Source organism: Lithobates pipiens, unplaced genomic scaffold (assembly GCF_037356315.1).
Source record: "Lithobates pipiens isolate NorthernLeopardFrog02 unplaced genomic scaffold, aLitPip1_a1.2 Scaffold_16, whole genome shotgun sequence".
Lineage (NCBI taxonomy): Eukaryota > Metazoa > Chordata > Amphibia > Anura > Ranidae > Lithobates > Lithobates pipiens.
This window is the reverse complement of record NW_027507748.1, coordinates 208,757,273-208,773,919: the sequence shown is the minus strand read 5'-3', so window position 1 is coordinate 208,773,919 and position 16,647 is coordinate 208,757,273. Positions and strand designations below refer to the sequence as shown.

The 16,647-nt window shown below is 41.7% G+C and overlaps 1 protein-coding gene across 8 annotated transcripts in view; it reads left to right on the top strand.

The window, feature by feature from the left end:
- The window catches only part of PUM1 (pumilio RNA binding family member 1), a 112,104-nt gene that overhangs the window by 88,787 nt on the left and 6,670 nt on the right, over positions 1 to 16,647 (top strand). For all 8 annotated transcript variants that reach the window (XM_077480957.1, XM_077480958.1, XM_077480955.1 and 5 more), the window contains 4 exons: positions 7,278 to 7,407; positions 8,364 to 8,498; positions 13,185 to 13,322; positions 13,443 to 13,568. In XM_077480957.1, coding sequence (XP_077337083.1) covers positions 7,278 to 7,407; positions 8,364 to 8,498; positions 13,185 to 13,322; positions 13,443 to 13,568 — 529 coding nt within the window. The remainder of the gene's footprint in view (positions 1 to 7,277; positions 7,408 to 8,363; positions 8,499 to 13,184; positions 13,323 to 13,442; positions 13,569 to 16,647) is intronic.

Here is a 16,647-nt window from a genome sequence, read left to right as displayed (position 1 = left end):
ATCTCCAGCAGATGAAAGCTGATACTGTGCTCAGGATCATCTTTTGATTGATGGCAAGCCTGTCTTGAATGGATCTTGTGTGTCAGACATTTGATCTGAAACAGTGTGTGCAAGTAATGAATCTGAGACTAGTAGCTGTGCAATTATAGGTGCATCTGAACGGGCTAAATTGTTTGTCAAAGCAAGTCTTAAGGACAAACCAGTGGCACTTTGGCCAGGTAAATGTCCAGAAGTGGAATGAACAAAGGTCTGTGTATGTCAAACCATTTATTACTTCAGAAATCCAGATTTCTACAAAGCTGTAAACCTGGTTGCTGACTTTCTGGTCTGTGACTTTCAGCAGTATTAGGATATCTCCTTTTTTTCTAGCTCTTCACTGCTTGTGAGAACATGCTGTTACCAGTGGAAGGAAGATTTCATTTGTCATTTCACACAATTTGTGGATGTCACAGGCTCAGTTTCTGAAGTGGAACAGCAGAGTGCTGAGCCTCACCAGGCCAGCTGTACCAAGAGTGACAATCCACAGGGAGAGATTGGTTCATTATGTACTCCACAAGATATGATTTCTCAAAGGAATAACGTGCTCCCCAAAATTCAGTGTTGTGTTAGAGGGAGGAGGAGACACAACATTTTAATTTTTAAAATGGAGGTTCAAAAATATTGTCAGGTCACCAGAAAAAAAAATACAAAAGCACAGCCCTGAGATTCAAATGACATGTTCTCCCATTGCAGAACAACAAAACCCTGCTTGTTAAATCAACCGTTAAAACTATATACACAAGCCCAGAAAGATCTTCGTCCCCTTCACATACAGTGGTGTGAAAAAGTGTTTGCCCCCTTCCTCATTTCCTGTTCCTTTGCATGTTTGTCACACTTGTGTTTCGGAACATCAAACCAATTTAAACAATAGTCAAGGACAACACAAGTAAACACAAAATGCAATTTGTAAATGAAGGTGTTTATTATTAAAGGTGAAAAAAAATCCAAACCATCATGGCCCTGTGTGAAAGTGATTGCCCCCTAAACCTAATAACTGGTTGGGCCACCCTTAGCAGCAACAACTGCAACCAAGCGTTTGCGATAACGTGCAATGAGGCTTTTACAGCGTCCTGGAGGAATTTTGGCCCACTCATCTTTGCAGAATTGTCCTAATTCAGTTACATTAGAGGGTTTTCAAGCATGAATGGCCTTTTTAAGGTCATACCACAACATCTCAATAGGATTCAGGTCAGGACTTTGGCTAGGCCACTCCAAAGTCTTCATTTTGTTTTTCTTCAGCCATTCGGTGGTGGACTTGCTGGTGTGTTTAGGATCATTGTCCTGCTGCAGAACCCAAGTTCGTTTCAGCTTGAGTACACGAACAGATGGTCGGACATTCTCCTTCAGGATCTCTTGGTAGACAGCAGAATTCATAGTTCCTTTTATCACGGCAAGTCTTCCAGGTCCTGAAGCAGCAAAACAGCCCCAGACCATCACACTACCACCACCATATTTTACTGTTGGTATAATGTTCTTTTTATGAAATGCAGTGTTCCTTCTACGCCAGATATACTTGGACACACACCTTCCAAAGAGTTCCACTTTTGTCTCATCGGTCCACAGAATGTTGTCCCAAAAGTCTTGGGGATCATCAAGATGTGTTGTGGAGAAATTGAAACGAGCTTTGATGTTCTTTTTGCTCAGCAGTGGTTTTCTCCTTGGAACTCTGCCATGCAGGCCATTTTTGCCCAGTCTTTTCCTGATGGTGGAGGCATGAACGCTGACCTTAACTGAGGCCTGCAGTTCCTTGGACGTTGTTGTGGGGTCTTTTGTGACCTCTTGGATGAGTTGTCACTGCGCTCTTGGGGTAATTTTGGGCGGCCGGCCACTCCTGGGAAGGTCCACCACTGTTCCATGTCTTCGCCATTTGTGGATAATGGCTCTCACTGTGGTTCGCTGGATTCCCAAAGCTTTGGAAATGGCTTTATAACCCTTTCCAGACTGATAGATCTCAATTACTTTCTTAATTGTTCCTGAATTTCTTTGGGTCTCGGCATGATGTGTAGCTTTTAAGGATCTTCTAGTGGACCTTACTGTGTCAAGCAGCTCCTATTTAAGTGATGCCTTGATTGTGAACAGGTGTGGCAATAATCAGGCCTGGGTGTGGCTAGAGAAATTGAACTCAGGTGTGGACAACCACAGTTATAGTATGTTTTAACAAGGGGGGCAATCACTTTTTCACACAGGGCCATGATGGTTTGGATTTTTTTTCACCTTTAATAATAAACACCTTCATTTACAAATTGCATTTTGTGTTTACTTGTGTTGTCCTTGACTATTGTTTAAATTGGTTTGATGTTCCGAAACACTTAAGTGTGACAAACATGCAAAGGAACAGGAAATGAGGAAGGGGGCAAACACTTTTTCACACCACTGTAGTGCTCTGTTAGGCACAGGAACTGCACACAAAGCTTCAGGTACATAGAGGTAAAATTCTCCAACAGGGCATGCCTTTAGCTATTCACAAGTAAGCTGAAAATGCCACAGTTGGTCATATAAATTCCACGAAAAATCTCTTAAATATTAGGATTGCATCGATATTGATGCCGATGCTAGGCAAGTGTTGGTACTCCCGAAAATGCGCCGAAATCGATACCAGACGTGATGTTGGCTTGGGAGCCGAACGCCGCCTCCTCCCCTTCGGCAGCGGGGAACGGAGCAGTAGACCTCCCTCGAGCACAGCAGTGGTAAGGTTATGCCCCGATCGGGGGGGGGGAGGTATTGGGGGGCGCTCCCCTCTTCCAAGCTCTACACCACCCCTGAAGCTTGCCGGCAGTCTCCCATCTTGACACTAAGAGCTCCGACTCCCCATCCCTTTCCCTTACAGCTACCATGTGCACAGTATATAGCTAGCTACTGCCACTAATTGCCATTCCTACTATGGAATTTCACAGGTCGGAACTGCGACCAGTAGCTAGCTATGCACTGTGTACATTGTAACTGTAATGGAATAGGATTTCAGCTCCAGTGTGTGCTGTGTGGGGAGCAGGAGCCTTGCCTGTGTTCAGTGCTGTGTACAATGCAGGGATGGGAGATAGAGCTGTGCCAGGTGACACCTCTACTGTGCCCTCCTCACTCGCTGTACTGTGCCCTCCTAAACCCCCTCTTTTGTGTCGTCCTTCCCTATTTCACTTAGCCCTCTGTCCCCCCGTTCCCTCTTCCCCCCCCCCCCCAGTCTCACTCAACTCCCAAACCACCCCCCTACATCCTCTTTCTAGGCAATATAATAGAAGGGGGGCTGACAATGGTTCAGATAATATGGCGAGGTGGTCACATCCCTTATAAATTATGAAAGAAAACCCCCTAATTGGATGGGATTTTAAATGAGCACCAACGCCAAACAAAGATTAAAACATATACATACTTTTATGGTTACAGCATGAATACAAAAAATACTAAATGCAACCAAACAGGCACCCAAACCACTGGTGTCTGCGTGGTTTATCTACAAATACATAAACACATAAATCAATAGGACAAAAAAAAGAAAATGAATGATTAACCTCTTTGCGCCCGCCCTATAGCCGAATGACAGCCGTAGAGCAGGCGCTTTCGTCCGGGAGGCCGTCCCTGGACGTCCTGTTGTTTACTTCCACAATGCGCGCCGCCGCGGGCGCGCATCGGGGAAGTTCTGTGTTTGCCGTGTCCCCCCGGAGACGGGCAAACGCAGATCGCTGTAAACGGCCAATCACAGCGGCCGTTTACAGCACGATCGGCGTGTCCAATTTGAGATGATCTCATATGTAAACATATGAGATCATCTCTCAGCGCCGCTCTCCCTCCTCACACAGACAGTGTGTGAGAGGGGAGAGATGAACGGCTGCAGCGGCCGTCAGTGTAAAAAAAATTAAATAAAAAAAGTTAAAAAAAAGTGCCATCCGCCCCAGTGCTATCCTGCCCCCAGTGCCACCTGTTAGTGCTATCTGTCGTCAGTGCCATTTGTCATCAGTGCCATGTATCAGTGCCATTTGTCATCAGTGCCACGTATCAGTGCCATTTGTCCCCAGTGCCATTTGTCATCAGTGCCACGTATCAGTGCCATTTGTCCCCAGTGCCATTTGTCCCCAGTGCCATTTGTCCCCAGTGCCGCGTATCAGTGCCATTTGTCCCCAGTGCCATTTGTCCCCAGTGCCATTTGTCCCCAGTGCCATTTGTGTCAGTGCCATTTGTCCCCGGTGCCACTTGTCCCCGGTGGCACGTATCGGTGCCACTTGTCCCCGGTGGCACGTATCGGTGCCATCTGTCGTCGGTGGCACGTATCGGTGCCATCTGTCGTCGGTGGCACGTATCGGTGGCACGTATCGGTGCCATCTGTCGTCGGTGGCACGTATCGGTGCCATCTGTCGTCGGTGGCACGTATCGGTGCCATCTGTCGTCGGTGGCACGTGTCATTGTCCTGGTGCTCCAGGGCCTTCAAAATTGTAATAAGTAGTCAACAAGTTAGATGTGTCATTTATGCTCCTAGAACATGGCGCTCCCTGCATGTTGGGCCTCTCTATGTGGCCAGGCTGTGAAAAAGTCCCACACATGTGGTATTGTAATACTCAGGAGGAGTAGCAGAATTTTTTTGGGGGTGTCATTTGTGGTATACACATGCCATGTGAGAGAAATAACCTATTACAATGACAATTTTGTGAGAAAAAAAAAATGAAAAGTCTTAATTTTGCAAAGAATTATGGGAAAAAATTGACAACATCAAAAAGCTCACCATGCCTCTTACTAAATACCTTGGAATGTCTACTTTCCAAAAAGGGGTCATTTGGGGGGTATTTGTACTTTCCTGACTTGTTCGGGTCACAAGAAGCGAGATAGGCCACCAGTACATCAGATGTGATAAATTTTGTGCGATTCGCACCACAGCTTGTAGACTCTCTAACTTTCACAAAGACCAAATAATATCCACTAATTTGGGTTATTTTTACCAAAGATATGTAGCAGTATAAATTGTGGCCAAAATTTATGAAGAAAAATTAATAATTTGCATAATTCTGTCAAGAAATATGCGTTTTTTTTTTTCAAAATTTTCGGTCTTTTTTCTTTTATAGCGCAAAAAATAAAAACCCCAGAGGTGATCAAATACCACCAAAAGAAAGCTCTATTTGTGGGAATAAAAAGGACGAAAAATTAATTTGGGTACAGTGTTGCATGACTGAGTAATTGTCATTCAAAGTGTGAGAGCACCGAAAGCTGAAAATTGGTCTGGGCAGGAAGGGTGTTTAAGTGCCCAGTAGGCAAGTGGTTAAAATACTCTTCTTATATCACTAATACCCGACGCATTTCTAGTTGCTGGTATCACAGAACTTTCATCAGGGGTGAAGAGCACAAATTCAATGACGTATTGATATTTCTGGAATCTTGTATTAATGAAGTATCTGCTGTAGAGATGTCAACGGGCTGATGTTTCCGTATATAAGACGTGTAGTACAGGTCTGTATTATTCTGTGTTTGTCGTCTAGGAACACCTTGCCCACACAGTATCCATAAAGGATAGAGAGGATAGGCCAGGGGGATAGATAATTAAATAGAGCTACCGTAGCACATACCTTTGCTGGATCCAACAATGGCCTCATCCAATCCCCAAGGGATAGACCAGAGGGGGGGGGGGCTGAAAATTGAGCCCCTTAACCTATTTCCTTATCAGATGAACGTTCCTCTGTGCAGGGCATATGGATGTCTCGGTCCTGCACAGAGGAATGTTCATCTGATAAGGAAATAGGATAAGGGGCTCCATTTTCAGCCCCCCCTCTGGTCTATCCCTTGGGGATTGGATGAGGCACTCTGGGATCCAGCAAAGATATGTGCTACTGTAGCTCTATTTGATTACGAAATCAAACTGATATCCCCGTGGGCTATCCTCTCTCCTTTATGGATACTGTGTGGGCAAGGTGTTCCTAGACAACAGACACAGGATAATACAGACCTGTACTACACGTCTTGTATATGGAAACATCAGCCCGTTGACACATCTCTACATACTCTGTCGTTCCTCAAGCAGATACTTCATTAATACAAGATTCCAGAAATATCAATATGTCATCGAATTTGTGCTCTTCATCCCTGATGAAAGTTCTGTGATACCAGCAACTAGAAACGCGTCGGGTATTGGTGATATAAGAAGAGTATTTTAATCATTAATTTTCTTTTGTTTGTCCTATTGATTTATGTGTTTATGTATTTGTAGATAAACCACGCAGACACCAGTGGTTTGGGTGCCTGTTTGGTTGCATTTAGTATTTTTGTAGTCATGTAACCACAAATAAAAGTATGTATATGTTTTAATCTTTGTTTGACGTTGGTGGTCATTTAAAATCCTATCCAATTAGGGGGTTTTCTTCTTTCACTTTCTAGGCAATAGGTATTGGTAATTTGGTATTGGCGAGTACTTGCAAAAAAAAGTATCGGTACTTGGTGTTTAAAAAAAGTGGTATCGGTGCACTCCTACCAAATATATACCGATTTGATCAGAAAATCTGCTTCCCTCGTTATTTGGAACACAAAATGTTAGTCACTGCTAGCTGCATGGTCCGTTTTTGAATGTTGCGAGAACACCAGTACCTGCACTAATTTACTAATGGGAGATTTTTAATATCTGGCCTAAATCTACTAGTTGCTGCTGTTAGTAGAAACTTCTTTGAATTTAAGGAAAAAAAATATAGCGGAAGAGAAGTAAACGTCCATTCTCCTACGGTCACAAAGTAAAACAGAACTGGTGGGACGCATTAAAGTCTCGGAGACTGGCCTTTTTAAGTTTCTGGGTGCCTAGTGTCCTCTCTTTTAAGTACAACCCTAGGTTTTTCATCATCAAGCTGTGTCCCTCAAGGGACCACATCGAAATACTGGTAAAAATCCCAAAAATGCAACAGACAAGAGTTTTTTCGTTCTCTTATATCAGTAAAAAAAAATGCTGTAAACTAGGGAATTCAATGGCAAGTACATTGTAGTTATGAAGATATCATTAAACTCGCTAGGTACCAGACAGTTCTGTTGAAGGAAGAAGACCTATATACTTTCTTAAATATTTTGTTGCTGAACTTGAACTATTATCACTGTGACATAGTGGAGGTGAAATTGCCTATATGACAGAGGATTTAACCTTTCCTCTATATCAAGAATTTGGGGGGGGGGGGGGGGGGTATAGGTAGTGTTTCATTTTGCTTTTGGTTCTACTAATTGTTTGTGTATGTTTAAACTATCCCTTTTTTTTATTTTATTTTAATATTTGTGGTTTTGTCCAACAGGTTCATCCAGCTGAAGTTGGAGCGTGCAACTCCAGCAGAGAGACAGTTGGTATTTAATGAGATCCTACAAGCTGCTTATCAGTTGATGGTGGATGTATTTGGAAACTACGTCATACAGAAGTTTTTTGAGGTAGACTTTCTTTTCTTGGCATTTATCTAATCGGACTTCGCTTGCCAACAAAATATTTGTTTTTATGATCATTCCTATTTCTATCATTAAAGCAGATGGACCTTCCATGCAAATAAGAGTGCTGTTTTACTGCCAGCCTCACACCACCGAAACAGAATTGCATGCAAAAAAAATCTAACTTTTAACTTGAGGTTTTAAAAATAAAAAAAATCTTACAGCATTTCCAGGAGGCGTGGGTGATGGCACTGCTTCCTAGACATTCAAAATCCTTCAAGAATGCACTACTATATTGGGCTAGAGGGCATGCATGTAGGATGTCACAATGCTCAGCTATCCAGGAAGGCAGCAGTGAAGCACTGTGATGTCACCTGTGCATTTTTCTTTTTTTGTTCTTTGCAGCTAATGTTTAGAAGGTGGGGCCTGGTGGAAAAACAGGGAAGGTCCAGTTTAATTGTTTACAGAGTGCACAGATGCCCTTAAAATTGGAGGCTTTAGATTTTGAGGAGTGAACCTACTATTGCGTACATTTTTAAATATCACTACCTAGGCTAGTGGTTGCCAAAGTACAAAATATAGGGCACCTCAACTGTGGACCCTGGCATATACAAAGAGCTACACATACGGTTCACTATATGTAATAGTCAGGACTATCAGGCTGTGGATGTGCTAGACTAGAGGAACTGATGGTCATAGACTGTGGACATGCTATAGGTTTGGTTGAGGATTGGGAACAAGCTGCAGAAGACAGTGCGCCACTGAGGAGATGTTGGATCAGCCTAGTAGAGATCACTGCTTCTATACAAATTAATGTTCCAACTACAGATTGCTGGAGTCCAGGGGCTGCACAACAAATGCTAAGGGACCTTGTGTGTATTCTGGGCTATAGTTTGGGCACCAGGGATCTAGGTTGTTGATCAACACACATAAACTAGGCATTTCATCTGCTTCCTTTGCAGTTTGGAAGTCTAGAACAGAAGCTGGCACTTGCAGAAAGAATTCGTGGACATGTTCTTTCCCTGGCTTTGCAGATGTATGGATGTCGGGTAATTCAAAAAGCGCTCGAGTTCATCCCACCTGACCAGCAGGTCATCGTAAGTCAACCTTGCATAACTGTTTTTGCTTTTACTTGGAGTGGTATTTCCTAAGTTGCATTATTAGTTACATTATTTAAATGTGATTTAAATAAATAATTTCCTTTTAAACTTGGCTACGTTTTTTGCTATTTGAAACTTAAGCACCGTTAAAATCCCTTGCCCTATATATATATATATATATATATATATATATATATATATATATATATATATATATATATATATATATATATATATATATATATATATATATATATATATATAGGGATGTGGTGCTAAACCTTGATGGGTGTCCCCTGGGACTTCGACCAATATTGAATCTATTTTAATATGTTGTGTTCCTGTAATCTTGTGTAAACACCAGTGTTCCCAGTTGCATGCTCATGTACATCATTTCCCAATTGCCCCCACGCTTTTTGGAAAGAGTATCCTTGAGCTTATATTAGATTACAGGAGAGTGCAGTGTATTAAAATGGAATATTTCTAGAAATACATCACAGCTGGGACTTCGGGGCACTATGAATACAAGCATATTTTGTGCTGTAAGACCATATGGCTATGTTCATGCGCATGAACCCTTATCTGGATTATTTGAGGATTATACACAACCTTGTTAAAAAAAAAAAAAAAAGACGGTATGAACATATGAAGTCTTTTTTTATATTTTTTTTAGTTTAAGCTGTTTTTGCATGATTACATTTTACATAAAATTATGACTAAGGCTTGGTTCACACTGCAGCAATGCAGGACCCCTGCAAATCCAGTGCAGGTTTCCGCATCACATGTCTTCCCCCAGCGGCATTTCACATTACCCTCTGTGAACTGCCTGGGGTGTCAGTTAAAAATTAATGACGCCCCCAAATCAGTTCGCAATATCGCAGTGCAGACTGCAAATTCGGACAGGAATGAGATCGCATAGGTGCGAACACCCATGCGATCTCATTCTGCGGTGGACCAAAAAAGGGTCCCATGCGAGTTTGGCCTGAATGCAATGGGAAATTCAGTAATACAATCTATGGCTGAATTTGCATCGCATGTGACTTGTGGTGCGAATTGAATCCGATGTGGGACATCACTGCAGTGGGAACAGGCCCTTAAGACTACTGCTTGACAGGCTAAACGTGTATTAGATTGGGGTTTGTCAAATTTTGCTTTGAATCTAGGAGCCAGATAAAAAAAGTTAAAAGGCAGAACCCCCCCCCAACTAACAAATCTTACAGGTGGAATGTGTAATCTGTTCCTGAAGGTGAACTTATACCTTTAAAGAGGAAGTAAACCCTGATGGGTTTACTTCCTCTTTCATTCCCTGCAAAGGCAAAGCATAATGGACTACTATGCATCGCATAGTAGCCCATTATGTGTCACTTACCTGACACAGGAGCCAGCGAAGTCACCGCTGTCCCCTGTAGTCCGCCGCATCCATCTTGCTGGTGGCGTCTCGCAGCTCCGCCGCTGTCATTTGGCGAAGCCGCGATGACGTCACTCCCGCGCATGCGCACAGGAGTCGACACGCGCGGCAGCTCCATTCTTGGAAATGCCGTGCGCCTGCGCGCCGCTGTCTACGGCGCATGAGCCGTACACAGCGGTGCCCGTTTTCGGGCAAATATCTCCTAAACCATATAGGTTTAGGAGATATTGCTTGGACCTACAGGTAAGCCTTAATCTATGCTTACCTGTAGGTCAAAGTGGTTTGTAAGAGTTTACAACCACTTTAACCCTTTCACAGCCAGAGCCATTTTGCACACATTAAAAAAAAAAAAAAACATTTTAGGCCTAAAGATTACATAAAACCCCCAAATATTATATATTTCTGAAAGCAAACGCCCTAGAGAATAAAATGGTGCTAGTTAAAATTTTTTGTCACACGATATTACCGCAAAGGTCTAGGAAATACAAAATTTCAGTAAAATAAAACTTTAATTTTAGGGCGCACAAAAACTAAAATTTCCTAATTTTTTGGTGAACTATAGTCAACATGTTAAACCTTAACCACTTGCTGACCCGCTCACATACATTTACTGTGGCATGTTAACTCTCCTGCGCAAACCAATGTATCTGTACTATGGTCCTTGCAAGGAGGATAGCGAGCACACCACCGGCAGTGCGTGCTCCCGCAAATGCTGTGTACAGAGGCAGAACAGGGAACTGCCTATGTAAACAAGGCGATTCCCCGTTCTGCCTTCTGTTCCCAGTGATCGGGAACAGTGATCTGTCATGTCCGAGCCCATCCCCCCCTACAGTTATAACACACCCAGGGCACACACTTCACCCCTTGATCTCCCACTGGTGTTAACTCCTTCCATGCCCTTGTCATTTTTACATTGATCAGTGCATTTTTATAATGTCACTGGTCCTCAAAGTGTCATTTGGGGTCAGATTTGTCCGCTGCAATGTCGCAGTCCCGCTAAAAATCCCAGATCACTGCCATTACTAGTAAAAACAAATACATTTCCCTAAATCTATCCCATAGTTTGTAGATGCAATAACTTTTGTACAAACCTATCAATATACTCCTATTGCGATTTTTTTTTTTTTTTTTTTTTTTCCCCTCCCCCCCCCAAAAAATATGTAGAAGAATACATATCAGGCCTAAACTGAGGAAGAAATTGGTGTGTGTGTGTGTGTGTGTGTGTGTATATGTATATATGTGTATATAGAGAGATGTATTATAACAGTAACGTTTATAGCACAAAAAAATAAAAACCGCAGAGGCGATCAAATACCACCAAAAGAAAGCTCTATTTATGGGGGAAAAATTTTGTTTGGCTACAGCGTCGCATGACCGCATAATTGTCAGTTAAAGTGACACAGTGCTGTATCGCAAAAAAACTGCCTGGCCATTAAGGGGGCAAATCCTTCTGGAGCTGAATTGGTTAAACCTGTCAGTATCCTAAATTTTCCATAGGCAATGCTTTAACTGCTTGCCGGCCACCTCACACCGATATATGTTGGCAGAAGGGCTCGTGCAGGCAGAATCGCATACCTATACATTGCCCTTTTAAGAGGCGGCCCATCCGCGGCAAGCTCCGTGAGTCCGGTCGCGGGTCACGCGGACTCGATCGCCGCGGGGATACCCACGATTGCCTCATGGGGAGGAAGAACAGGGAGATGCTAATGTTAACAAGCATCTCCTCGTTCTGCCTAGTGATCTCTGCTCCGTGTGAGCAGAGATCAGTGACGTGTCCTACACAGCCATGCCCCCCCACAGCCTTCACTGCCAGTGTCATTTACAATTGGTGCATTTGTATAGCACTGATTGCTGTATAAATGACAATGGTCCCGAAAATGTCCGATGTGTCTGCCATAATGTCGCAGACGTGATAAAAATCGCTGATCGTCCCATTTTAAAAATAAAAATTATTAATTTGCTATATATATATATATATATATATATATATATATATATATATATATATATATATATATATATATATATATATATATATATATATATATATATATATATATATATATATATATATATATAATTTTTTTTTTTTTTTTTTTTTACCAAAAATATGTAGAATCAAAAAGTAAAAAATGTGTTTTTTTGTTTTTTCAAAAATTGTCGCTTTTTTTGTTTATAGCGCAAAAAATTAAAGCCGCGGGGGTGATCAAATACCACCAAAAGAGAGCTCTATTTGTGGGAACAAAAGGGACGTCAATTTTGTTTGGTTGCTTTGTTGTGTTTTTTTTTTTTTTTCTGTTTTTTGTTTATAGCACAAAAATTTAAAACCGCAGAGATGATGGTTTGGGTGCAACGTCGCACTACGGCGCAATTTTCAGTTAAAGCGACGCAGTGCCGAAACGCAAAAAGTGCTATGCTCAAGAAGGGGGTAAATTGTTCCGGCGTCAAAGTGGTTAAAGACTCATACTTTATTAGTTTAGTGTTACAAAGGTGGTCTGGTACTAGAATTATTGCTCTCATTCCGGCACGCATGACGATATGTAACGTGTGTTGCAATCCAACATTTTTAGGAGTAGGCACCCTGCCACGTCCGTTTACATTTGCATGTTCATATATTTGGGGGGAGGGGAGGGGGAATGTTTATGTGCTTGGTTGTAACTTTTTCTTATTTTATTTATTTTTTGTTTTGTTAAATGTTCTCTTTAATGAAACACCCAGAGTCTAAAAGACCCTGCATATCTCCTATGTGCTCCACATCACACTGCGTTAGTCTTCCCTGGCCTTGATGGCTGGGGAAACCTGGAAGTGACATCACTTATGGGTCAACAACTAGAAGGGGACACACGTCTGCTCTCCTCCACTCTACCCAGCAACACCAGCTATGCTGATCCCGGGCCTGCAGATGGGCAAGCAGAGCCTGGAATACATATGGCGGGAGGAGCATTCGCCATGGCGACCTTGACACCTCCCGGGGTTTGTTTGCCTCTACTAGGTCCAGTTACTATGTGATTTACAAGCCTAATACAGTAAACCTAAAACTCTTTCCCTGACTGAGCCAAATCCTCCTTTAGATCTGCCTTCATTTGTATCTCACGTGCTTCCCTTCCTAGACGTTGCAGCTAACAGTGGGAGGGTTTCAGCATGAGAAGCATTGCTGTCTATCTAGAAAGCAGTGAGGATTTAGTGTTGCCAGGTGTATATTGGCAAGCTACAGGCTTGTGAATCGGCAGTTTTTCATACTGTGAATATATGACTGCATTCCTTTTCTCTTCTAGAATGATATGGTCCGAGAACTGGATGGGCACGTTTTGAAATGTGTTAAGGACCAAAATGGAAATCATGTTGTACAGAAGTGTATAGAATGTGTCCAGCCACAGTCTCTGCAGTTTATCATTGATGCCTTCAAGAGTCAGGTCAGTTTTACATTGCGGGACCATGATATAAGCAAAGAATTTTGTAACGGTTATTAAAAATATATATGTCTTCCTTACACTATATTTATTTTTATTTAAAAATAATTATGGTTTTTGCAGGTGTTTGCGCTCTCCACGCATCCGTATGGTTGCAGGGTGATCCAGAGGATTCTTGAGCACTGCCTTCCTGAGCAAACACTGCCTATACTCGAAGAGTTGCACCAGCACACAGAACAGTTAGTACAGGTAACACATCATTTCTTTGCTTTTAAATATGCTTGCTATTTCGTTTTTTAATGCATGTTACAGAATTGTGAAGTTTTGTATACCACATAAACTTGAAGCAGTTGTAACTCTGTTTGATGTTCAACTGTTTGCAAGCTTGTTTCATATGCAAAATCAAGAAAACATACAGAAAAGCTTTGGCAATGCAGTGTATAGTCCTGGGTCTCTCTAAAGGCATTGGTATTTTGCTCTGCTAAACTATATTCAGGAATTATGAATGTGTTTTAAGAGCAATTACCCTTTAAGAACTTTTCTTGCCAGATGGGTTTTAGTTTGTCATAATTACATTCATTTAATATGTCCTTATTCTGTAATATATTACACCTTTTAACTCCTGGACCAAGACGCTGTAAAGGTGTTACTACTTTTTCCTAGAATCTGTCTTTGAAATATAATATGCTAATATTTTACATATCCTTTATCCACCAAGTGACCCAGAAATGTGTTCATAGTTGCTTTTAGATAGTGACAGCAGCCCGGGTACAATATTGGGTTTCATTGCCTCACAAGATGGCTGACTTTGTACTTGAGTGATCTACTATAAAGGTTTACTTGTGATCCATTTTTCCTAAATAGAACCCCAATTTCAAAAAAAGATGTGACGCTTTGTAAAATCGACATAAAAACAGAATGCAATAATAATTTCCAAATCTCATAAACCCATGTTTTAGTCACAATAGAAAACCTATCAAATGTATACATTTGAGAAAATGTACCGTTTTAACAAAAATAAGCTAATGTTGAAATTGATGGCAGCAACACATCTCAAATAAATTGGGTCAGGGCAACACAAATCTGGCAAAGCAAGTGATGGAAGTAAGTGCAAGGAAGGGCTGGAAAATCATTTTGACACTAATTGGGTTAATTGGCAATAAGTCAGTAACATAATTGGGTTTAAAAAGAGTATCTTAGGGAGTCAGAATGTTTTAGAAGTATAGCTGGGGCAGAGGTTCACCAATCTGTGAAAAGCTGCATCTAAAAATTGTCGAACAATTTCAGAATAATGTTCCTCAATGTAAAATTGTAAAGACTAAATATATCAACGATACATGCTATCAAAATATTTTGAGAATCTGGTGAAATCTATGTGCAAGGGACAAGACCAAAGTGCAATATTGGAAGCCCATGATCTTTGGGCCCTCAGACAGCATTAAAATCGGGCATGATTCTGTGATGGACGTCACTGCATGGGCTCTGCAATACTTCCAAAAAACATCCAAAAATGCAAGGTAAAGCTCTATCGTACAAAGAAGCTATATCTGAACCTGATGCAGAAACAGCGCTGTCTTCTCTTTGCCAAAGGTTGTCTAAAATGGTCTATCGCAAAGTGGAAAACTGTTCTCTGGTCAGTGGAAACAAAATTTAACTTTCTTTTTTGGCAACCATGAGTGCTGTCTCCTGGACTAAAGAGGAGAGGGACCTTCTGGCTTATCAGTGCTCTGGTCGAAAGCATGCATATCTGATGGAATGGGGGTGTTTTGCACATCTGGAAAGGCACCATCGATGCTAAAAGATAGATATATTCAGGTTTTAGAGCAGCATATGCTCACATCCAGATGTCTTTCAGGGAAGGCCTTGTATATTTCAGCAGGACAATGCTGGTCCACATACTGCATCTATGACAACAGAATGGTTTCATAGTAGAAAAGTCAGAGTGTTCAACTGGCCTGCCTGCTGTCCAGATCTTTCAGTAATTGAAAATATTTGCATCTTGAAACAAATATGACAAATAAGTCCCAGGACTGTTGAGCAGTTAGACTCATATCAAGCAAGAATAGGACAACATTCTTCTTCTAAAACTCCAGCAACTGGTCATCTCAGTTCCTGAACATCTGCAGAGTGGTGTTAAAAGAAAGAGATGCTGCACTGTGTAAACTTTGAGAAGTGTTGCTATCAATTTAAATTTTTATTTTTTTTTCCTGAAAATGGTACATTTTCTCTGTTTAAACATTTCATATGTTTTCTATTGTTAATAAAAAAAATATGGGTTTTTGTGATTTGCAAGTCATTCAATTCTATTTTTTTGTAGATTTTACACAGCAATCCCCTCTTTTATGACGTTGGGGTTGTAGTTCTAAAAGCTATGTATTTGGGGTTTTTTTCCACGCAAATTGTATTCATCTTTTAAGTCCAACTGACCATCCATTAAAAAATTTAAGTACATTCCAGATGCATCAAAGCAAAAGCTATACAAAGTTATCGTTTGTTTTCTTAGCTGCAAAATGAACACCTTTGGTCTCTGTGGAAGCAACGATCTGTCTGACACAGTCTTGACTGAGAGCTAGACCCCCCCCCCAATCAGCAACGAGCATGAGCATTCCAGGTTGCAGAGCTATAGGACTGCTGTAAAATAAGGCCACTGCCTTCAAACAGAGTCCCAGCTTGCAGCTGTTGGCAGGGAACATGCTTTTCTATGTGGCTGGTTTAGAAAGATATATAAAAGGGTAAGAAATTTAAGTGTGGTTTTTGTTCACCTGCAGTTTATTTAGCTGCAGTAAACCTGTCATAAACAGTTAGTTTTTTTTTTTTTTTCCATTATTTTTAATGCGAGAATGCAATTGACAATAAGAGTGGCCGCAACGTTTGGCCAATAAAACGAGATAACAACGTACAGTTTAAACTGCACGTAAAATGTGACTTAAAGAGGAAGTAAACCCTGATGGGTTTACTTCCTCTTTGATTCCCTGCAAAGGTAAAGCATAATGGACTACTATGCATTGCATAGTAGCCCATTATGTGTCACTTACCTGACACAGGAGCCAGCGAAGTCAGCGCTGTCCCCTGTAGTCCGGAGCCTCCATCTTCTTGGTGGGTCTTGCTGCTCCGGCGCTGTCATTCGTCGGAGCCACGATGGCATCACTCCAAAGCATGCACACGGGAGCCGCCACTTGCGGCATATCACCGTTAACTGCGGTGCGCCTGTGCGCCGCTGTCTAAGGAGCATGCGCCATAGACAGCGGTGCCTGTCTTTTGGCAAATATCTCCTAAACCGTGTAGGTTTAGGAGATTTTTCTTGGACCTACAGGTAAGCCTTAATCTA